The sequence below is a fragment of the Crocuta crocuta genome, unplaced genomic scaffold, assembly GCF_008692635.1.
Source record: "Crocuta crocuta isolate KB4526 unplaced genomic scaffold, BGI_CrCroc_1.0 scaffold26, whole genome shotgun sequence".
NCBI classification, from domain to species: Eukaryota; Metazoa; Chordata; class Mammalia; order Carnivora; family Hyaenidae; genus Crocuta; species Crocuta crocuta.
The window spans coordinates 12226294-12251435 of NW_027532249.1; the positions used below are offsets into that span (position 1 = coordinate 12226294).

General features: G+C 38.0%; 1 protein-coding gene across 1 annotated transcript in view; it reads right to left on the bottom strand.

The window, feature by feature from the left end:
* USP14 (ubiquitin specific peptidase 14) overlaps positions 1-11019 on the bottom strand; it is a 39860-nt gene extending 28841 nt beyond the window's left edge. Inside the window, exons 1-2 of the mRNA XM_077778211.1 lie at positions 10858-11019; positions 7004-7036 (exon numbers count right to left, since the gene is read on the bottom strand). Coding sequence (XP_077634337.1) covers positions 7004-7036; positions 10858-11019 — 195 coding nt within the window. The remainder of the gene's footprint in view (positions 1-7003; positions 7037-10857) is intronic.
* Between the last annotated feature and the right edge of the window lie 14123 nt (positions 11020-25142).

Consider the following 25142-nt stretch of genomic DNA (forward strand, 5'->3'; position numbering starts at 1 on the left):
GAAAAAGTATACATTAAAAACCCAAGTAGGGGTGCCTGAGTGGTTCAGTCGATTAAACGTCCAACTCTCGATTTTGGCTCAGGTCATGATCTCACAGTTCATGAAATGGAGCCCCACATTGGGCTCTGTGCTGACAGCACTGAGTCATCTTGAGATTTTTCTCTCTTTCTCTCACTCTGTCTCTCTCTCTCTCTCTCCCCTCTCTCTCTCTCTCTCCCCTGCTCATGCTCTCTCCTTCTCAAAATAAATCAACCTGAAAAAAAAGTAAAAGAAGGAAATGAAGCAAAAAGGTGAAATCATTAATGAATAAACAAGCAAAAGTTGATTCTTTGGGGGGGGGAATATCAATGAAATTGACAAACCTCTGGGTAGATAATGAAGAAAGTGAGAGAGAAATCACAATATGCCAATGCCAGAAAAGAGAGAGAGAGAGAGAAAACAGCACTACAGACCCTAGAATTAAAGGATATTAAGAGTGTATTATGCCAATCAACTCAACAATCTAAACTGTAAATTAAATGAACCAATTCCTTAAAAGATGCTAATTGCCAAAATCATGTAAAAGAAAATTTAACATCTGAATAGTTCCCCATTTATTAAATACACTAAATCTTAAAGTCTTCCCATAAGCTCCAAGCCTCAATGAAGAATTCTCTAAAACATTTTTTAAAAATCTCTTTCAGAAAAGAACTTCCTCCAACTAATGGTGAACATCTGTAAAACAACTCCAGCCAAGACTGGAGATTTTTCTTCTAAGATCAGGAAAAAAGCAACAATGTCCACTATCAACCACTTCTACTCAACACTGTGTGCTGAAAATCCTAACCAGTGAAATACAGCAAAGGAAAAAAATAATAAAAGGGGAAATTGAAAAGGAAAGAATAAAACCATTCTTTTTAAAAAATTTTTTTAATGTTTTATTTCTTTCTGAAAGAGAGAGGGAGGGAGAGAGAGAGCGAGTGTATGAGCAGGGGACGGTCAGAGAGAGAGGGAGATACAGAATCCGAAACAGCCTCCAGGCTCTGAGCTAGCTGTCAGCACAGAGCCCAATGCGGGGCTCGAATCCACGAACTGCGAGATCATGACCTGAGCCGAAGCTGAACGCTTAACCGACTGAGCTACCCAGGCACCCCAAAATAAAATCATTCTTATTTGCAGCATGACGGTATACCAACCTACATTATCCTAAACACCAATATGTAAAAATCAGCAAAATCACAGGCCACAAGATCCATATACAATAATTCTACCTCTATATATTAGCAATAAACAATCAGAAGATAACACTCAAAAACCCCTTTATGATAGCATCAAACCATGAAATACTTAATGACATTTAACAAAACATGTATAAGACCCTAAACTGAAAATATAAAACACTGTTTTTGAGAAATTTTAATATCTAAATAATGGAGAGGTATATACCATGCTTGTAAATTAGAAGACACAAATATTAAGATGTCCCAATTTGAGGAGTACCTGGGTAGCTCAGTCAGTTAAGCATCTGACTCTGGATTTTGGCCCAGGTCATGATCTCACAGTTCATGAGTTCCAGCCGCACGTCAGGCTCTGTGCTGAGAGCCCGCCTGCTTGGGAATTCTTTCTCTATCCCTCTCTCTCTGCCCCTCCCCGCCACTCTCTCAAAATAATAAGCTTTAAAAAAAAGTCCCAATTAGATATATAGTATCAATGTAATTCCAAACTCCCAGCAGACTCTTGTAGAAAATAAGCTGAATCTAAAAAGTGCAAAGGACATGCAAAGATCTTAGAATAGCCAATAGTTTTGAAAAAGAACTATCGGACTCACACTACTTGATTTCAAATCTTGAATAATCACAACTGTGGAAAATAAATATTGGTATAAAGGTATGTATACACACCAACAGAAGAGAAGAAAATCCAGAAACAGACTTACATGTGCTCTCACAAGTGAACACTCACATGGAAAACAAAATAAACTTCCAACAATTACTTAACAAACACAAGAGTCTGCTCAAAACAGATGATATACCTAAACATAAAAGGTAAAACTTGTAAAAATTTTAGAAAACATAAGTCTCTTGTGACCTTGATGCAGGCAAAGATTTCTTAGATGGGATGCAGTCAAAGCCATAAATAAAAGAAAAAAAACTGATAAATTATACTTCAACAAAATTTGCAAGTACTCAAAACACATTAAATGACTAAAAAACACAAACTAGGAGAAAATATCACAGCACATATATATCACAAAACTTGATTCCAATATATATCAATATTCAAAATACAATTAACAATCTAATTAAAAATAGGTAAAGATTTGAACAGATGTTTTACAAATAGAAGATAAAGAAGTTGCCAATAAGCTCATTAAATTTATTCAGTATCATTAGTCATCACATAAAGGTAAACTAAAACCACAAGAAAGCATCACTACACATCCACCAGAATTGTTAAAAAAAAATGACTGACAACAATCAAATGCTGTGATGATGTAGAACTGGATCTATCATACACTGTTCACAGTAATGTAAAACGGTACAACCACCACTATGGAAGGTATTCGGCAGTTTCTTACAAAGTTAAACATATAGGTTAACCATATGATCCAGCAATTTCACTTGTAGGTATTTACTCAAGAAAAATGAAAATATGCACCTACAAAGATGAAGGTTCACAGCAGTTTTATTCATAATAGTCAAAAAGTATAAACACAAATATCTATCAAGAGAGGAAAAGATACAGGACGCCTGGGTGGTTATGTTGGTTAAGCATCCGACTCGATTTCAGCTCAGGTCATGATCACACAGTTCCTGAGATAGAACCCGACATCAAGCTCTACTTGGGATTCTCTCTCTCCCTTCTGCCCCTCTTGCACACATGCACCCTCTCTCTCTCTCTTAAAATAAATAAGCATTAAAAAAAGAGAAAGATGAATACGCGCGCGCACACACACACACACACACACACACACACACACACACACAGAAATTAAAGGGACCAAAATTGTATAGTGGGCAAAACTACCCAATATATGTGTAATTGCAGTCTCAAAAAAGAAGAGAGGGCACCTGGGTGGCTCAGCTGGTTAAACGTCTAACTTTTGATTTCAGCTGGGGTCATGATCTCACAGTTTGTGGGTTTGAGCCCTACATCAGCCTCCATGGTGACACTGTGGAGCCTGCTTGGGATGCTATCCCTCTCTCTCTCTCCCTGTGCCCTTCCCCTACTCGCTCTTTCTCAAAATAAATAAATATTAGAAAAGAGGAGAGAGAAGGGCCCACAGAAAACATACTTAAAGAAATAGCTACACTTTTCCAAATGTAAAAAAAACTAAAAACCCACAAATCCAAGAAGCTCAAACAGAACATAAAGAAAAATCCAGGTCCAGGTAGTAGAATTCACAGATAAATTATTTCAAATACTTAGAGAAATAATACCAATCTTACACAAACTCATTTAGAAAAGAATGGGAAGTAAGTCTCCAAATAAAAATACTAATATCCCTCATGAACGTACATACGAATATCCTTTTTAAAAAAATGAAGGGTGCCTGGGTGGCTCTGTCAGTTGAGCATCCAACATCAGCTCAGGTCATCATCTCTCAGTCTGAGTTCAAGCCCTGCATCAGGCTCTGTGCTGACAGCTCAGAGCCTGGAGCTGCTTCGAATTCTGTATCTCCCTCTCTCTCCACCCCTCCCCAACTCGCACTCTGTCTCTCTCAAAAATAAACATTAAAAAATAATAGTAAAAATTTAAAAATGAGAAAATAAAATCCAGCAATATATAATGAGATAAATACATCATGATTTAATGGGTTTGTCCCAGTTCTCAAAGTGTCTGTGAATCCCTATTGGTCTGTAAAATTCTTTCACAGCACCAGCACAATCAAAACTGTTTTCATAATACCAAGAAAGTTACTGTTCCTTGTTCATGTGCAGACACTTGCACTAATAGTGCAAAATATTTTAACAGTTTAACACATATCACAGTAATGATATCAAATGAACTGGTAAAAAAATCATTTTTAATCTCAACCTTTTGAATTCATTCCTTTTTCATATTCTGTGCTATGGAATGGGAAGCATCCATTAAAAAAAAAAACAACAAAAAACAAAAAACTTCTAGCAATCAAGATCTCCTTCAGTAGGTGAATAAACTGTGAAATATCCAGAAAATGGACTATTAATCAGCACTAAACAGAACTGAACTATCAAAGCCATGAAAGACATGGAGAAAACCTAAACATAGATTACTAAGTGAAAGAAGTCAATCTGAAAAGGCCACATACTGTAGGATTCCAACTACATGACATTCTGGGAAAAGGCCAAACCACAGAGACAGTGAAATATCAATGATTATCAGACGGTTGACCGGAGGAAGGGATGAGGCAGAGCATACAGAATTGGGGGCGGGGGTACCAATGATGAGTCAATGTATGTTCATCAATTATAACAAATGTGCCAAATTGTGTGTAGGGGATTCTGGTAATGAAAAAGGCTATGTATGTCGGAAAGCTCTGTATCTTCCACTTAGTTTTTGCTGTGAACCCAAAGCTGTTCTAAAAAATAAAATCTATTAAAAAAAAAAATCAATGAAAACAACACATCTGCATACTGAAGTATAATCATTTTCTTCAATATAAGCTTGCATAAATGTCTGAGTTGCAAACTGAACTAGTTGCTTTTTTAAATTTTTTTTCAATGTTTATTTTTGAGAGAAAGAGAGCAATAGAGCATGAGCAGGAAGAGGGGCAGAGAGAGAGACACACAGAATCCAAAGCAGGCTCCAGACTCTTAGCTGTCAGAACAGAGCCTGACACAGGACTGGAACTCATGAACCATGAGATCATGACCAGATCCGAAGTCAGACACTTAACAGACTGAGCCATCCAGCCACCCAGGTGCCCCTGGACTAGCGGCTTTTTTAATGAAGTATCATTTTTACTTAAAACAACTATAAATTATGGGTTTTTATATTTGAGTAGCAAAAATTTTCTCAAAAATAAATGAAGTGAGCTTGCTGCCTTAAGAAAACCAACTGATTGTATATAGTTGTTAATGACAAAATTAGAGATTTAGCGTGAAAATTAGAATGTTACATCTATCACTATGTACTTGGCAGCTCTATGTACTGTTGAGGCTGGTAGTGATATTAATGAATGCAATTTTTTGAAGTTGGTAGTGATATTAATGAATGCAATTTTTTGGTATTGTGTATTAAAATACATCAATGTATGAAAGATCTAAAAAACTCAGAAAAACAGTATTTTCCAAATGACCAATACATGAGGTTATAAAATCATGCACAAGTATAAGATCCATTGTAAGTGCAAAACATACAAATAGATGTTTATGTAGGAAAGGTCACTGATGTGGTTTCTACCACAAACTAACCAATTATGAACTATCACATGTTAAGTTCTGGTGTACTAGGAAAGAATGTCAAGATTTAAGACAACTCCTTTTTCCCACTATTTAACCATGTTTAAAAATAATAATGGAGTGTAAATAGGGTCACAAAGGCCAAAAAATTTTAAAGCCACACATCCCAGGAATGCAAGATTTAACAATTAAAAATCAAGGAGACTAACCAGATGATCAGAATAAAGTAGGAAAATCATATGACCCTTTTAATAAGCACAAAAAGCACTTAAAACAAAATTCAACAGCCATTCATAATTTAAAAGGTCTTCGTGAACTGAATGAGCTAAGAAAACAAAGATGCCCTTTCTCATCACTTTCTATTCAACAATGTGTGACAAGTCCTAGCCCAGGGAAGTAAGGCAATAAAAAGAAATAGAAATCATAAAGACTGAAAAGGAAGAAGTAAAAATACCTCTATTTGCAGAATACATACTTATGTACATAAAAAGCGCAAAGGGGATCTAGAAAATGACTACTGCAAGTACTAAGTGAATTTAGCAAAGTCAGGATAAAAATAAACTGTATTTTTATAATCTACCCACGAGGGGCGCCTGGGTAGCTCAGTCGGTTAAGCATCCAACTTCAGCTCAAGTCATGATCTCTCGGTTCGTGGGTTCCAGCTCCGCTTCGGACTCTGTGCTAACAGCTCAGAGCCTGGAGCCTGCTTTGGATTCTGTGTCTCCCTCTCTCTCTGACCTTCCCATGCTCATGCTGTCTCTCACTGTCTCTGTCTCTCTCTCAGAAATAAAACATTAAAAAAATTTTTTTAAACAAAAATCAAGTCTACCCACAAATACTAGAAAACAATTTTTTTTAATTATCATTTTCAACAGCCAAGAAACACTACATTCCAAGAATCTAACAAAAACCATGAAGATCTCTACACAGAGAAGGTACAAAATTCTGCTAAGAGAATATAAAGGCCTAAACAGAGTACATCATAGTTAAGCATTTTAATGCTCAATAGTAAGATGCCCATTCTCCCCAAACTTAACTATAGAACCAATACAATCTCAAAATTCCAGGAGTCCCTTTGTAAAAACTAACAGACTTATTCTAGATTGTAAGAAAATGCAAAGAAGCTAAAATATTCTGGCAGAGGTTAGAGAACTTATTCTATCTCATTTTAGGACTTATTATTAAGTTTTAGTAACTAAGTTATAATCAAATGTATCAATGACACAGGAGTACAAAAATAAACCTACAAGCGATTTTCAAGAAAGACTCCAAGATGAGTCAACAGGAAAAGGAAAGTATTTTCAACAGATAGTGCTGGAACAACTAGAGATATATTTCTCCATATATATACATATACATATATATACACACATATACGTATGCGTATATGTACATATACATATATACACATATATACACATATACATATACATGTATATACATATACATATGTGTGTATACATATACATGTGTATACATATACATATATGTGTGTATACATATACATATACATGTATATACATATACATATATGTGTGTATACATATACATATGTGTATATATGGAGAAAAGGCATTTTGAATATATTTTGGTATACTAATTAAGAAACTACATTATAGAAGTGTTATGGTAATACTTACATTTTTTATTTTGATGTTTCCCCAATCATCATCCTGTTTTAAAAACAAATAAAAAACATTTAACCACTCCTGTACAATTTGAACATATTCTAATAATCAACGAATTTTATTTATTTTTATTTTTTTACAAATAGTTTATTGTCAAATTAGTTTCCACATAACACCCAGTGCNAATCAACTAATTTTAAAACTACTCAAGGGGCACCTGGGTGGCTCAGTCATTTAAGCATCTGACTCTTGACTTGAGCTCAGGTCATGATCTCACAGTTGACAGATTCGAGCCCCATGTTGAACTCTGCACTAACAGTGTGGAGCCTGCTTGAGACTCTTGGGATTCTCTCTCTCTTCTCTCTTTGCCCCTCCCCTGTTCTCTCTCTCAAAAGAAATAAACTTTAAGAAAACAAACAGGGGCGCACTGGTGGCTCAGTCGGTAAAGCAGCCGATTTCAGCTCAGGTCATGATCTCGATTTCAGCTCAGGTCATGATCTTGCGGTCTGTGGGTTTGAGCCCCGCGTCAGGCTCTGTGCTGACAGCTCAGAGCCTGGGGCCTGCTTCTGATTCTGTGTCTCCCTCCCTCTTTGCTCCTCCCCCGCTTGCTCATTCTCTCTCTCTCTCTCTCTCTCTCTCAAAAATAATAAACATTAAAAAATAATTAAAAACAAAAACAAAAACTACTCCAAAACAGAATTTTTTTCTTTATGCACATTTTACTTAAAATAACTATAATAACACTACTTGGTGGGGGAGGGGCGGGTGGCACCTGGGTAGCTTAGTGGGTTGAGCATCCAACTCTTGATTTCGGTTCAGATCATGATATCCCGGTTCCTGGGATGAGGGCCCCACTTGAGGCTCTGCACTAACAATGGGAGCCTGCTTGGGATTCTCTGTCTCCCTCTGTCTCTGACCCTCCTCCACTTGCACACTCAAGGGCACATATACGCAGTCTTAAAGCCAATAAATCTAACAATTGCTTAAGCTACAAAAGACACAATCTAAAAGACAGTAAACTTGACAATCCCCAAAGGACTAAAAAACATTTAATTGATGACAGATATTAATTTTTTGCATGTTTGTTGCATGTATGGAACCAGCAAAGCTAATAACTAGCTTACACGACATGAATGAAGAGTAATTTGTGAAATAAGGTCTACATAATTAGAGCAATTATAAGAATTTACTGCCAAAAGTAGGAGATTCTTAGGAATGAAAGTGCTATTAAAAATTATACCAAGGAGGTGCCTGGGTAGGTCAGTTGGTTAAGTGTCTGATTTCCAACTTTGGCTCAAGTCAAAATCTCACAGTTCGGGTCATGAGTTTGAGCCCCGCTTTAGGCTCTCTGTTGTTAGTGCAGAGCCCACTTCAGACCCTCTGTCCCTCTCCCTTTCAGCACCTCCCCCGCTCATGATCTCTCTCTCTCCCAAAAAAAACCCCAACATTAAAGAAAAATACCACGATTACCAAAGGCAAACTAACCCTTAGTAACATCTGCTATGTCTACAAACGTTTCTCAAGTCCTAAATTCCATATCTATGAAGCAATTAAATACTTCTGCCTCAATATATTCAATTAAAACCAGATTTTTTTCATGCCATGATTGGCCCACAGATATTTTGGCCTACTGCTACTAATCTCCTTGCCCTTCACCAGATCGTCAGTCATCTCCTCAGTACTCTTTCCTTTTTTTTTCTTCCAAGATCTTATTTACATTCAAGTTAGTTAACATATAGTGTAGTACTGGTTTCAGGAGTAGAATTTAATGATTCATCACTTACATACGACACCCAGTGCTCATCACAAGCACCCTCCTTAATGCCCATCACCCATTTAGTCCAACCTTTCCAACCTCCCCTCCAACAACCCTGTTTGTTCTCTAAAGTGAAGAATCTCTGATGGTTTGTTTTCCTCTGTTTTTATTATTTTATTTTTCCTTCCCTTCACCTATATTCATCTATTTTGTTTCTTAAATTCCATATATGTTACTCTCATTTTTACAGAAGATGCCAGGCACTCAATATGCTTCCCTTTGGACACCCTGCTTCAAAGCGCCAACAGTAACTTCCTAAATGCCCTTCTCAGTTTAAGGGTTATTACTACGAATCATAAGGAATAATAACTATATATGCTCCCTCAGATCACTTAGTTATCTGAGGTCACAAAAACCATAAAATGAACCCAGATCTGCTTGATTTGGAAATCACATGCTCTTCTGATGCCTTACTATATATGTTCCTTAAATCTCTCCGACACTGGGGGTGCTTGGGCAGCTCAGCTGGTTAAAGTTGGACTTGGGCTCAGGTCATGACCTCACAGTTCCTGAGTTCGAGCCCCACATCAGACTCTCTACTGTGAGTGCAGACCCTGCTTCTGGATCCTCTATCTCCCTGCCCCTCCCTCCCTCTCTCTCAAAAATAAACATTTAAAATAATAATAATCTCTCTGATGCTAAGTTCTCTAATTTATGAAATTATTTTACTCTCATTTTTAAAATACATATAGGTGAAAATTAAAGAAAATAAAAGCCTGAAACAGAATAAGTATTCAGTAAGTGATAGCTATTAGTAGTCAGTTTCATTTAATTACAATTTTTCTGTGACTCTCCACAGTATACCACCAGTATACAACTCATCACAAATTAGGTTATCAAGCTCACTAATTACCACAGGATCATAACTTGGGAAAGTTATCGTACTATAACTTGTAACTTTCCCAACTTGTAACTTGGGAAAACAATGTTTTCTTCACCAACATCTCATTTATTGCCCAGCTAACAAAGGCAACCAAGCCTTATCTCTAAAGTTAACTACAGCTCTTTAGTATTTCATACCTAACTCTTGAGGATATTACCTTTTTAAAACTATACTTACATAGTATTACAAACAATAATACTTGCATCTTTTTGTGGCCCATCACCAATGATGCCAGTAAGCTTAAACTCTTAATTGTAGTCAATGTGATCATTCCAAGGGAAAATTAGGTTCCTTCTTAAGCCTAATTTTTTAAGCAAAATTTTTTGTCACCAAATAGGTGTTAAATAGTGATTACTCTTAAGTGATAGGAGCTCCTTTTTAATGAGTAGAATGCAAAACAGACCAAAAGAAAAAAATTAAGTTTTGGGGTGCCTGGGTGGCTCAGTCAGTTAAGCATCCAACTTCAGCTCAGGTCATGATCTCACGGTTCGTGGATTTGAGCCCCGCATCGAGTTCTGTGCTGACAGCCAGCTCAGAGCCTGGAGCCTGCTTCAGATTCTGTGTCTCCCTCTCTCTGACCCTCCCCTGCTCATGCTGTCTCTCTCCCTCTCTCAGAAATACATAAACATTAAAAAATTTTAAAAAGAAAAGAAAAATTAAGTTTTTCAGTATTCCAGAACTGGGCTTTGCTAAAGATGTTGAAATACTTTGATTTTCAACATCTGAATGGATGTACAAAAATGTCTTCTGTAGTCTTCTCTTTTTAAGCAACTTCCATATTTCTAACAGATATAAAATTTTCTCTACTCCTATAACAGAAAATTAAGGATATATAAATAGTTTTTGTATTAGTCTAAAAAAAGATAAAATACTTTTAACACACCCACAGGAAAAATATCCCAAAAGTAGAGCTAAATGGAAAGTTCTACACTCCTCAGACCCCCAAGAGTATTCATTGATACAATGCATTTTAAAATAAAAATTTTAATGATCCTTTTATAATACAGTGTTTTTGATATGGCTGCAATGTTCCTTCCTACGCTGACATGAATAAGACCATTTTAATCTCAGACTATATACTCTTGCCAAATAAAATACCTCAAATGCTACATTTTCTGGTGTTTCCACTAATTATATAATAACATATAATGAAAATTTGAATTTTACCTTCAATGTTCCTCCTTTCACCATAACTTTCTGTCTGGCTGGCTGGACTCCAGTCAGTGCAAAAAGCTGAGCCTTGAACACCATTGGAGGTTCATCAGTGTTCAATTCTACACCTTCAAATTTCTCCTTTCCCCATTTCACAGTAACTGGAAATAAAACCATAATTTACTTTTTAAATTTATAAAATAACAGGACTTTAGATTTACAAGATCCCCAGGGGACCCATTAGTTTGGCTTTAATTCCTCTTAGTATGCTCACCTTATCAGAAGTGACTTGAATGCAGTAGGTCCTGAATAAAATTTAAATAAATCTAACCCAACTTCTTATTTGATAAAGACACTGAGACTTAAGATGACTGATTTACAAATGTAACAAAAATAGTATATATTCCATTCTTTCAGAATCCTACTCTAATAATCTCAGCAAAGTATGATCACACGATTTCCCAGAATAAGGTTCACAGACTTCAAAATGTGTTTAACTAAGCAATTATTAAAATGAGTACATAAAACAAGAACAGAGTAAGAAAGGCTAGAATGATAATTGTAGAGAAGAAAAATGCCTGTAAAATAAAGCATATTTAAATCAGGTCAAGGAATACAGATTCTGGATTATTAGAAGAAAGGCTCCGTGGGAGAACTGAAAGGTGTGGTTCCCGAGCAAGAGGTGGTCAAATATTAAGAAAAACCCAAAGATTATTATTATTAAAAATTATTTTTAAAATCCTACTTCAGTAGGATTGGAAGGCTATTAAAAAAGAAGAAAAAGAAAATACCAAGTGCTGCTGAGGATGCAGAGAAACTCGAACCCTTGAGCATTCCTGATGGGAATACAATATAGTACAGCCATTGTGGAAAAGGTATGGAGGGTCTTCAAAAATTAAATTTACCATGTGATCCAGCAATTCCATTTCTAAATATATACCCAAAAGTGTGAAGGACTCAAACGAATATTTGTATACCCAGTGTTTACAGTGCATTATTCTCAATAGCCTAAAAGATGTGAAACGATCAAAGTGTCCATCAACAGATGAACAAAATGTGGTATAGACATACAATGGACAATATTCAGCTTTAAAGAGTAATGAAATTCAGCAGCACCAGGATAGCTCAGTCAACTGAGCATCTGACTCTTGATTTTGACTTAAGTCATATCCCAGGGTCATAGGATTGAGCCCCACATCAGACTCCATGTTGAGCGTGGAGCCTATCTATGATTTTCTCTCTCTCTCTCTCTCTCTCTCTCTCACTCTACCCGTCTCCCCACCTTGTGCACGTCCGTACTAAGATAAAAAAAATAAAAAGTAATGAAATTCACATGCTATACAACATGGATGAACCCTGGAGATATTATGCTAGGCAAAATAAGCCAGATACAAAAGGACAAATATTATGATTTCCTTTATGTAAGACACCTACAGTAGTCAAATTCAGAGAGACCGAAAGTAGAATGGAGGTTGCTAAGAGGCTGTGGGGAAAAGGAAATGCAGTTATTTTTAAAGGGAACAGAGTTTCAGTCTAGGAACATGAACAAGTTCTGAAGGTAGATGGTGATGATGGTCACACAACAATGTGAATATACTTAATGCCAAAAAAAGTACTCTTAAAAATGGTTAAAATAGGGGTGTCTGGGTAGCTCAGTTGGTTAAGTGTCCAACTTGGGCTCAAGGTCAAGATCTCACAGGGAGTTCAAGCCGTGCATCGGACTCTATGCTGTCAGTGCAGAGCCTGCTTTGGATCCTCTGTCCCCCTCTCTCTGTCCCCACGTTGTGAATGTGCACACACTCTTCCTCACTCTCTCCCAAAAATAAATATTTTTAGGGGTGCCTGGGTGGCTCAGTCAGTAGGGCATCTGACTTCAGCTCAGGTCATGATCTTGTGGTTTATAGGTTCCAGCACTGCACTGGGCTCTCCTGACAGCTCAGAGCTTGGAGCCTGCTTCAGATTCTGTGTCTCCCTCTCTCTCTGCCCCTACCTCAGTCGCATTGTCTCTCTCATATGAGCTAATCCTTACTCCAAATCCTAATTCTTTCACCAATTCAATTAATATGTTTAACATTCATTCAGCAAGCTCAGTAACAAGCATTAGGGAGACTCTATGACCCTGGAATCTAGTAAGAAGAGAGACAGGAGGAGAAAAAGTCACAATTAACAATACTATATAAATATTATAAATGCTACAGAATCACAAAGGAATGCCTCATGAGTGAAGGATTCCCTGGAGGAAGTGATAACTTGGGTTATAACTATCAACCTTGTTTTTTTTTTTTTTAAACATGTTTATTTATAAGAGATAGAGTGCATGTGTGAGCAGGAGAGGGGCAGAGAGAAAGAGAGAGAATCCCAGGCAGGCTTCAGGCCATATTCACAGAGCCCAATGAGGGGCTCCATCAACCAGGAGATCATGACCTGAGCCAAAATCAAGAATCAGGTGCTTAACTGACAGCCACCCAGGCACCCCTATAACTGTCGACTTTCAGTTGAGTTGCAAAGAAAAAATTAGGTGTTAGCCAGACACTTTGGATATATAAGCATTCCTGGAAAAGATAAGAAAAACATCAAAAGCATAAAACTGCATTATGTGTCCTGAGATTTAAGTAATTCCCAGAGTGAAGGGGAAGAAGCTGAAACTGGAAACTGGCCAAGGATCAAGTCAAGGAAGATAACATAAGTCATGCGAAAACATACAGGCTTTGGGCTTAATGTTACAGAAATGTAAAATTCCTGAAAGGTTTTCATAAAGGCCACTTCAGTGTAGTTTGAACATCAGATCACTCTAAGAGCGGGTGGGAAAATGGGTTTGAACAGGGCACTACTGTAATCTTGAAATAAGAAGGAACACAAAACAAGAGTACAAGCAAAAAAATAAGACAAAACCAAAACAGTATTAGAAATCATGAAGAACCTATCTGAAATTGATTTAGCTGTGTCACCATGAACAAGTTACTTTAATTTTTTACTTACCCATCAAAGAGAATTCTACCAGTATCAGAGGATGATGTTGAAGATTAAAACAAAGCGATGTTATAAAAACACTAGCTTGGTGCCAGGTATACAGGTGTTCATTACTTTTTATGGCACTGATCTTTAACAATATACAAATCTGGATATTTAATTCTCTACTAAAACTTATGAAACGATACTTAAAATGTTCTCATTTTAATATAGGGGTTTTTGCAGAACCTGAAAACACATTATCTAAATATGGAGAAGTCAGAGGAAGAAACCTTGGAAATCTACCCAATTCTCTCATTTTCAAAATAAGGAACAAGTATCATTAAATATTTAAGATAGAACCTAATGTTTAAGATAGAAAGTTTTGGTGAACATTAAGTATTTTTGAGGGAAACAGAGCGGGACTGGCAGTGTTATTTGTGAGTCTACCGGTGTATTTATGTATTAGCATACACTGGTATTTATTCCCATTAGTTAATAAACCCTCAATTCTACATTGCTTAAATAGAATATTTCAAGTACCATTCTACTGTTAATCATGGCTTTAGAAAGAGATTGAGCAATTAAAGCATTCAAGACTCTAGAATATCAAGAATCCTCCTCAAGATTAAACATTACTCCTTTGTTTCATATCATTCCTTGAATATGTTGAATCTTCACAAAAGAATCACGATAAAGTCAGGAATGGCCAATGAATCACACATCCATAGCTAATGGAAGCCACTACATACATTTCAGGTGCCATTTTGAATAAGTCTAAGAAACAGCAAGGGCCATTAACTAAGTGAAAATGTGATCGCTGGCTAATACTCTGGACTGCTTCGAGCAAAATAAAAAATGTCAAACGCCATTTAAAAGGAAATGACGCCTGTGGATATCTGTATTCATCTAAGTCTCAATGCTAACGCTATGTCTCAGACACAGAAGCCCAATATAACGTTTGATAAAATGAAAGCGAAGCAAAAAGTTCACAATCTACCTCGGGATAAAACTGAAATTGGTACAAAAGCGGTGCTTGAGCCAAAGGCAGCAAAAGGTACTGAGGGAAAGCCCAAGCACGATGAAAGCTAACCTTCCATCTCGGGTCCTTCCATCCCGCCCTTACCTAAAGCTTCCTCCCCTGCCCCTCCCTTCCACAGCTACCACTAAGGAGCCGAAGAAAACCCCCCACTACACCTCTAGCCTGCTCCCTGGTGCCTCAGGACACACCCTCACCTCTTCTGGTTCACTAGGACAGTGACAGAAACTATTCTGCAGAGTCACCACTCCAAGCGCTGACTTGCGCTCCCCATCTGCACTCCCCACCCACCCGGGGCCAGGAGGGACAGTGGTCCCTCAAGCTGCAGAGCTCAGAAATAGCAGGCAGAAAGGGGCCAGGGTCACCGCCACGCCGCAGTCACCCCGACGCACGCCTTCCCGGACCCCTCCCCCGCCCAGTGCTCAGCCGGGTAGCCGCCCTGCAGGCTGGCCTACTCAGAGGCCTAGCGCAGAACCAAACCGCGGGTCGAGCAGAGAGCTCACCTAAATATAGCGGCATGGCGGCGCAAAAGGCGGCGGCGGCGCAGGAAGGCTGGGCCTGGCAAGGGCGTCGAAGGGAAAGGGACACGATGAAGCTGTGGTGGCGGCCAAGGCGGAGGCGCGGTAGTGGCGGCAGCACGGGTGCGACGAGAGTCTCATTCAAACCGGCCACTGGCGATGACGCAGCAACACGCAGTTTGCCCGCCCGCGGAGCCACAGGGCGACTGCAGGAGAAGACCAGGCGCAGAGCCGGCGAGGCGGGGCCTGAAGGATGGAAAGCTGGGAGAGGCGGGGGCGCGCAAGGCGGCGACGGGCAAGCGCGGGCCCGTGGCCCCTGCACCAGTACAGGTGCACGCCTGCGCAATGCACGCCGCTGCCCAGTGCCTACCTCAAAGTGGGCTTGTCGTCGCCCTGGCTGGTCCCCGCCGGAACGCAAAGCTGGTATCCTGGCGGCTCTTTTTTAGAAAGCCTTTATCCTGTTTTTCAAAGAGTGGTTCGGTTCGAGATGGGCATTTTTTTCCTTGTTAATAATACGCAGGAGAAGAGCTGAGTGAGGCCTCGCTCCGCCCCTCACCTGAGTCTGTCTGCTTATTAATAAAAATACCCAACTCTCCCTTTCTGGATTTTGTGACAAATGCGTGTCAAAAGGCTTTGATTACTGCGGAAATAGGTCAGACTTGATTGTAATGTATTACTGCTGTTTCTAACAACCATTTCGGACCCTAGGTTGGATCTAGTAAGGTAATAGAAAAGATGCCCTTAAGACAGTGGGTGGGAGTTACCTGTAGCCTCCACTTACTTGTTTTGGACCTGTTTCCCCAGTCTGAGAAAAGAGAGGATTCAAATACATGCTTTCTGAGGCTTCTTCAAGCTCTAAATTGTCGTGGGAGAGGTAAATTGAAGCATTCTAGATGAGAAGTAACTATAATGAGAAATTTCAAAGAAATTCAAGTTGTATTTGAGGTACTTTCTTGTCTAATAGAGGCTTTATAGAATTGTCCATATTTCAAAATGCTACAACCCATTCAGGGAGCGATTTCGTGAACATATATCAGGAGTCTTATTCACCTTTCACTACTTCAAGACCTATCGTGAAAATATGACCAAAATGTGACAGAAATGATACAACAAAGGGAATAATATCTACATTATAGGATTGTTATGAAGATTAAATAAAATCGTATATAGAAGATGCTTAGCACAGTGCATTGTACCTAGTACATCATAAATAGCTATCACAGATTATACAATAAAAACTGAAGAGGAATTTGTACTGTATGGTTAGAGTAGCAGAGTATGGGTAGCTTTATTCTCTATTTTCCAAATGTTTAGTCATATAGTTCTATAAAATATATCTTTTTATCTAATTTTAATTCCAGTGTATTAACATACAGTGTTATGTTAATTTTAGATGTATGGTATAGTGAGTCAGCAATTCCATACAGCACACACTGCTCATCACAAGTGCCCTCCTTGATCCCCGTCACCTATTTCACCCAGTCTTGACCCCCTCCTTTCTGGTAATCATCACTTTGTTTTCTATAGTGAAGATTCTGTTTCTTGGCTTGTCTCTCTTTTTTCTGAAATGTGTCTTTAAAAATATATTGGCTACGGGGCGCCTGGGTGGCTTAGTCGGTTAAGCGTCCGTCTTTCGCTTAGGTCATGATCTCGCAGTTCGTGGGTTTCGAGCCCCGCGTCGGGCTCTGTGCTGACTGCCAGCTCAGAGCCTGGAGCCTGTTTCAGTCTGTGATTCCCTCTCTCTCTGACCCTCCCCTGCTCACGCTGTCTCTCTCTCTCCTAGAAATAAATAAAAAAAAATAATAAAATAAAAATACATTGGCTAGATCCTCTATGAGAAAATTGTGTTGTCCTGGATGAAGTTCACAGTAAGTGAGGCCTAACGATGGAAGGATGCCCCTGCAAATGACCCCTATACTGTACTCTGATTGTGTACTCTGTTTCCCCTCCAGTAACTTTCATCAAACGTTTGTTTCTTTAATGTCTGTATTCCCCTACCAGCCTATAAACAGGAATTGTGGCTGCCCATTAGGCACTCTGGAATTATTTGATGCTGTGAGAACTGGATGTGAGAGCAACCTATTTGGAACTTACTCATTCCTACACATGCCCAGAGAGTGTTCTAGAACAAGCCTGTTTTCAACTCACACTGACCCTTGCTTTGGTAAAACCAACTGCTGGCCTGGTTTCATAGGCAACGTCATGTTACAGAAACAGTCTGGCCACTCCTGCCACCACCTCCATGAGTAATTTTTGTTTAGGTTTTTTTATTATTTATTTATTTTGACAGAGCGAGCATGAGCAGGGGAGGGGTAGAGAGAAAGGAGAGAGAGAATCCAAAGCAGGCTCTCCACTGTCAGCACACAGCCCAAAGCAGGGCTCGAACCCATGAATCACAAAATCATGACCTAAGCCGAAATCAAGGGCCCGACACTCAATCAAGCCACCCAGGTGCCTCTCCACGAATAACTTCTAGTTCCTTGTCTGTCTCAGTCCCTCAAGATTCTATGTCCTGAACAAAAATACATAATTGGCCAATAATGAGGAAAGGAATGTCTGGCTCTGCCTCTACATACATTGAGGTATGGGACGTGGGCTGCCCCAAATGAGAGTTGTTTATTTGTTTTCTATTGCTACTATAACAAATTATCACAAATTTAGTGGTTTAACACAAAACAAAGGTATCATTTTACAGTCTGGCAGACAGAATCCAAGGATGGTCTCAATCATAAGATGTTGGCAAGACTGTACTAGGGCCTGGGTGGCTCAGTCAGTTGAGTGTTCAACTTCAGCTTGAGTCATGATCTCATGGTCCGTAGGTTCAAGCCTTGTGTTGGTCTCTGTGCTGAGAGCTCAGAGCCTGAAACCTGCTTCAGATTCTGTGTCTCCCTCTCTCTGCCTCTCCCAGAAGAGCACACACTCTCTCTCTCTCAAAACTAAACAAACGTAAAAAGAAATTTGTTTTTTTAAGACTGTACTCTTTCTGGAAGCTCTAGTGGAGAATCCAGCTCCTACCCTTTCCAGATTCTAGAGAATGTCCGCATTCCTTGTCTTACTCCTTCCAGCAACAGCATCCCTCCAACCCCTGCTTCCATCCTCATAGATCTGCCTCTGACTCTGAGCCTCTGCCTCCCTCTTTATAAGGGCCCTGTGATTATATTGGTCCCACCTGTATAATCTAGGGCAATCTTCTCATCTTAAAATCATTAACTTAATCACATCTGCAAAGTTCCTTTTAGCATATAAAGTAACATACTCATGGGTTCAGGAGATTAGAACATGGATATCTTTGGGGGGGCATTATTCTCTCTACCACAGACTTCCAAAAAAAACACATTAAAACCAGCAAATATCTAATACATTTTCTTATAGCATCCATAATTTTTATATTCCTATGTCTTTTTTCCTTTATTAAATTGTAAACTCGAGGGAAAAAACCTAGGCCTGAAANGGAGACAAATGGCTCTACTTTATGAGGTTGTCCAAAGACCAACATAAAATTGGTCTGCTGTCCCCAAAAACAGTGTTTCTCAAAGTGTAATGCAAATATAAATCACCTGAGATCTTGTTAAAAATGCAGATTCTGGTTCAGTAGATTCTGAGTGAAACTTAAGATACTAACAGGCTTTTAGGAAATCTTCCTTTTGAGCAGCCAGGCATTAAGGGACTTGTCTTTAACTCCTCTGTTAAGTTGGATTGCAGGCACATCAGTTTTAGCTCCCAGGAAGAAGAAATCAAATGGGGAAAAACGCAGGGCAACAATTCCTTTTAAGCCAGAGGAATAGAAGGGATGTGCATAAATCACTTTCAATTCAATTTCATTGCTGAAAACAGTTATAAAACCTAGCCGCATGGAAGTCTGGGAAATGTAGTCTCTAACAGGGCAGAGGTATCCCTCAAGCTTACACTCTACCATTATGCAAGGAGACAAAGGACTTTGGTGAAAAACCAGCAATCACTGGCATGCAAATGTTGGATTCTTTTGCAAGTAATCTTCAAGCTTGTGAAGTTTACTTAAAACACATGACAAAATTCCTGGTTATTTATGATGTGAAAATGTTGGGGTTCAGAGCTGATGGCCAAGAAACAATTCTTGAAGTGTCTTTGGTGCAAAAAGGTGGTTTTATCAAAGACAGGACTCGTGGCCAAAGAGCTGCATTGTGGTTGTGAGAAACGATTATATACTTTCAAATTGGAAGGGGGTAGGGATAGGCTAAGTTTCTAAGGAATTTTGGAAGCAATGTTCCCAGGATCTTGAGGAGGCTAGCTATTGTTCAGAAAAAGTTACTTATTACTGTCTAATAAAACTTCAGTCATGAGCCCCTTCAGATGTACATCAGTGGGCCACATGCTTGGAAGATGATTGCTAACAATTATCTTGGGTGGTACAGATAAAGGAAGTTTCCAAAGGAATTTCTACAAGATAAAGTAGACTTATAGGATCCTGTAGGTCAGGATAATGTTAAGCTGAAGAATTGCCTTTTGTCCTTAGCAAAGTATTGACATCGAGGCAGCTGATTTCCTAGAGGAAGGTCACTCTGCCTATTTCAAGGGCTTGTTAATGGACTGTAAGCTGTAAAGAAATTTAATTTTTTCTTTTGCCTTTGTTCCCCATATCAGTTTAGTTTTCTCACCTGTAAAATGAAAATTATCTGTCTCTGGATGCCCTCATTGTTATAAGATTTAAATCACTAGTTGAGTGCATATTTGTTGGGAATAATGACCAAATAGAGCTGATCTAGAACAGAGCAAATACTAGGTGCACTGATATTTTTATACGTTTACCTCTTAGGCTAACTAAGTTCAATTCCAGAAGTTTCAATTAATGAACTGAAAACAGAAGAAGCAAATGATTTGCAGTCTTCACCCTCAAAAGCTTTCTTTCAAAAACAAAAATTCCATAAGCAGACACAAACAGTTCTGGCCCAATATTTCCCTACCTGTCCATTCTGCTGCAATTAAATTTGATTATGCTTGAATATACTGTACTTACTTGCCTTCCGGGTTTTTTTGTTCCCATCCCCTATCTTGGAATCAAGTTCCCCCACTTCCTTTCCACTTACTCATATATATCTCACCTCCATGATACATTCTAAACTTCACAAACTGCAAAGTCTCTTTGAGCAATTGCTTTTTGCATTATTCATTTAATATTTACTGTACATTTTACATATATACATAACATATATTTTATTCTTCCATCTAAACTGTGACTACTTCTTTGTATTTCCTTTAGAAATATGTGACAAGCTGGGGCCCTGGGTGGCTCAGTCAGTTAAGCAGCCAACTTTGGCTCAGGTCATGATCTCACACCATTTGTGAGTTTGAGCCCCACATCAGGCTCTGAGCTGACACCTTGGAGCCTGGAGCCTGCTTCAGATTCTGTGTCTCCCGCTCTCTCTACCTCCTCCCCACTTGTACTCTGTCTCTCTCTCCCTCTCTCAGAAATAAATACACATGTTTAAAAATTAAAAAATAAAAAATAACAAAAAAGAAATATGTGGCAGTTAATTCAGTCAGAGAATTCAGGATTATATTGTACTCTGAGATAATTAGATCACTATCTGTGTATTACCTACTTGGTATCTGGATAAGAACTATAGCCATCTTGAGATCTTCTGAGCTACTTAATGGGTAGGTGGCAAAACGCTATGTAATCCACTACTTTGGCTTGTTATCTTTTGAAATCTTTTAATATCTTATAAAGGAAAGCCGGAACTTTACTTTGTCAAATATATATTCAACATAAAGAAAAAAAAAAAAGAACTATAGCCATCTTGTTCATCTCTGTGTGCTCTAGATCTGGCACAGACCCAGCATGGAGTAGGCGTCCTATGTATTTGCTCAATAGTGGATTACATGTGTTGGTGATAGGAATTCTGAGAAGAAAGAAATTGCAGCAAGTGGGAAGCAGTTGGGAACAGAAGGATTCTTGAGAAAAAGAAAAAGGAAAACCTCAAAGCAATCAAATTCATTAATTTAACAATTATTTGTTGAATGTCTACTCACGGACCCTGCACTGCAGAGGCTCATAGTCTATCAGAAAATGTAGAAAAATATTAAAATTGGTAGCTGTGAGGCTAGGAAGCAGACCAGCTTGAATAGAGCAGAGGACATATGGACAGAGCTGTTATAATAGACAATGTGAGATGGGTAATATGTAATTATAGAGAGCCCAATGCCAGGATAAAAAATTTAGTTTCAGTTAAGTGGGATTTTCTATCTTCTGAAAGTCACTGGTCACTGCAAACTAGAAAAGTAATATTGAAACTTACATATGACAGACTTCCCCAAATTATCTCTTCTTCCAAAGCAAAGAGCTAACCTGTCAGGTTCTTACATAGGGATCCCTGTGCATCAAGGCAGAAAAGCCATGTCAGTGTTTTTACTCTTACAATTAGTAAAGTAATACATATACAAGGTTTAAAATTTCAACAGTAGCAGGAAAATATTTAAAGAAGAATAAAACTCTAACTCTCCCCATCCCATTCCCAGACCCAATTCTCACAGGCAACTGACTTTAACCTTTTGTGATCTATAACTTCTGGTGGTTACCTCTGTAATTCTAAATAATATGCTTATAATCCTATTTGTTTATTTATCAAGTTTAAGCAATGTCTATTGAATCTCCCTTATAAAATATGAGGATGTAGCTTTTTATGAGATATCTACCTCCTCCTCCCCTTCTCCCTTCTTCTCCCAATTTTTTAGTTAAAAGTTTTAGTTATTTTGTTGGTTACTTTAAGATCTGTAACCTACTGGGGCACCTGGGTGGCTCAGTTGGCTGATGGAGTCAGACTTCGGCTCAGATCATGACCTTGTTCATGGCTTGTGAGTTCAAGCCCCCCATCTCGCTAGCTGCTGTCAGCACAGAGCCCCCTTCAGATCCTGTGACCGCCGCCTCTTCCCTGTTTACACTCTCAGAAATAAATATTTAAAGAAAATAAATAAAATCTGTTATCTACTTAAACCTCCATTTCTTGTTCCATGAGACCGTAGACCATTTCTTGACTGCAACTCTATAAGGAAAGTAGAACTTCTGGCTTCCCCTCTCCCTTTGTACCTCTTTTTCACATTCCAACATCTTCAAGCTATACCACACTCTTACATACTAAAAGATTATCAACAGCAGAAATGACAATTATGGCATAAACAAGAAATGGATAAAACCTGGTTAGCTCCTGGGGGCGAGGGAACAAGAAAGATGTGATGGCAATAAATTTGCTCAAGATGATTCCTCTTAAATGAGTGAATTCTTTCATCATATTATTAATATGAACTTAATAATCCTTTTAGTCTCCACCAAACTATATCATCTCCACTATGTAGGTGATGAACTCTCTTACTTAAGTTTTTGCAACTTTAATATTTTTTTCAATAAATTTCTGAGAATAGTGTACTCTCTTGTTCTATATTGGCTCCAAATATCTTTATTTTAATCTTATTCTTGATAATATATTTGCTGACTTGGGGTTAGCAAATTGACATTAATTTTCCCTCAGCACTTCGAAGATATTTTTTCATTGTCTGCTATTATATAGTATTGCCAATGAGATTTATATTACATTGAGTTTTTTTCTCCTAAGTTTCTTTTCAAATAAAGCACCTCCCATTTTCCCCTCTCTCCCTTTACTTTTAATTGTTTATTGACTTTTTAAAAAGCCAAGTAAATTGTTCCCTATTATAAAATGTCCCATATTCTAGAGTTGTTGGTTTGCTTCTTCGTAGTATCATTTAATTTGTTTTCCTATATAGCTCATAGTTTTTGTAAAGAGAGATTAGCTCTAGAGGCTTAATCAAGTGAAATGGTCCATACACATATATACCATCACTTTTATAATTCTTTCTTTGTTTATTCTTCAAGAAATTTACTCTGAAATTGATTTCTATTGAGAATTGCTTATACATTTCCAAAACTCAAGCTTAATCCTGGCCCATTTCTCATATTTTTAAGGTCAATTTTCTAGAGGTTTGTGGGGGGGTTCTCATTTTGGGGGAGGGGAATCCATTTTATTCAATAAAAATGCCAAAGCCAATTAAAAAATAAGTGAAAATCAATGTAAATGTAATACAACATTAAGTATGTAAATGTAATAAGTATGTGAAAACTACATTATATGCGTTCTTTTGTGAATGTTTTTCTACATGTACTTTTCTATCTGAGGAATTATAGAGTTTCCTGGTAATCTCTGTTCATTAAATTCATTCAATAATCATTTACTGAGTGGCTTTTATTTTTACCAACTTATTGAGATATAATAACATATAATATTATGTAGGTTTAGGGCATATTGCATGTTTATTTGATTCAATTATAAATTATAAAGTGATTATTGAAGTGCCATTAATTAATACTTCACATATAAACCATTACTTTCTGTGGTGGGGACAGTTAAGATCTACTTTGTTAACAACCTGCAAATATAGAATACAGTATTGTTAACTATAATCACCACACCATATTGATCCTCAGACTTATTCATCTTATAACTGGAAGTTTATATCCTTTGACCAACATCTCCCCATTTCCCTCATTCCTGAGCCCTGGCAACTACAATTCCAATCTCTTTTTCTATGAGTTCAGCCTATTTAGATTCCACATACAAGTAATTAACATATGGTATATTTCTTTGTCTGACATATTTCACTTAGCGTAATGCCTTCAGAGTCCATCCATGTTATCACAAATGGTAGGATTTCCTTCTTTCCCATAGATGAATAATATTCCACTTTGTATATATACCATATTTTCTTTATCCATTAATCTGTAGATGGACATTTAGATTGTTTCTATATCTTAACTATTGTGATTACTGCTGTAGTAAACATATGAATGCAAATGTCTTTCTGAAATCGTGGTTTTATTTCCTTAGATGTATACCCAGAAATGGTAACGCTGGATCATAGGGTAGCTCTGTTTTCAATTTTTTGAAGGACCGCCATACTGTTTTCCATAGCATCTATAGCAATTTTTGTTCCCTCCAATAATGCACAAATGTTCCCTTTCCTCCGTGTCCTTGCCAAAACTTGCCTCCTGTCTTTTTAAAAATATATATTTATTTATTTTAGACAAACAGAGATGTGGGCAGGGAGGAACAGAGAAAGAAGGAGACAGAGGATCCAAATCAGGCATTGAGCCAGCAGAGAGCCTGATGTGGGACCAGAACTCACAAACTGAGACCATGACCCGAGCCAAAGTCGGATGCATAACCAAATGAGCCACGCAGGCACCATAAGGAACTTTTTCCTTGTTTTTCTTCTTGGAGTCTTTGTGGTTTCAGGTCTTATTAGTCCTTAGTTCATTTTGAGTTTATTTTTGTAAGTGGTTAAATTCTTCTGTATGTGATTATCCAGTTTCTCCAGCACCAGTTATTGAAGAGCCTATCCTTTTCCCATAGACTATTCTTGGTTCCCTTGTCAAACATTAGTTGACCATATATGTAAGGGTTTATTTCTGAGTCCCAGTTCTATTCCACTGGTCTGTGTGCTTATTTTTATGCCAGTACAATACTGTTCTGATTATTATAACTTTGTAGTATAGTTTGAGAATAAAAGTGGGGTGCCTCCAGATTTGGTCTTCCTGCTCAACATTGCTTTGGTTATTCAAGGTCTTTTCTGGTTTCATACACATTATAGGGTTTCTTTTTTCTATTTCTGTGAAAAATACCACTGGAATTTTGAGAAGGATTACACTGAATCTACAGCTGGTTGTGAGTAGTATGAACATTTAACAGCAATTGGGTCTTCCAATCTATGAATATGGTTATATTTGAATTTATCCATGTCTTCTTCAA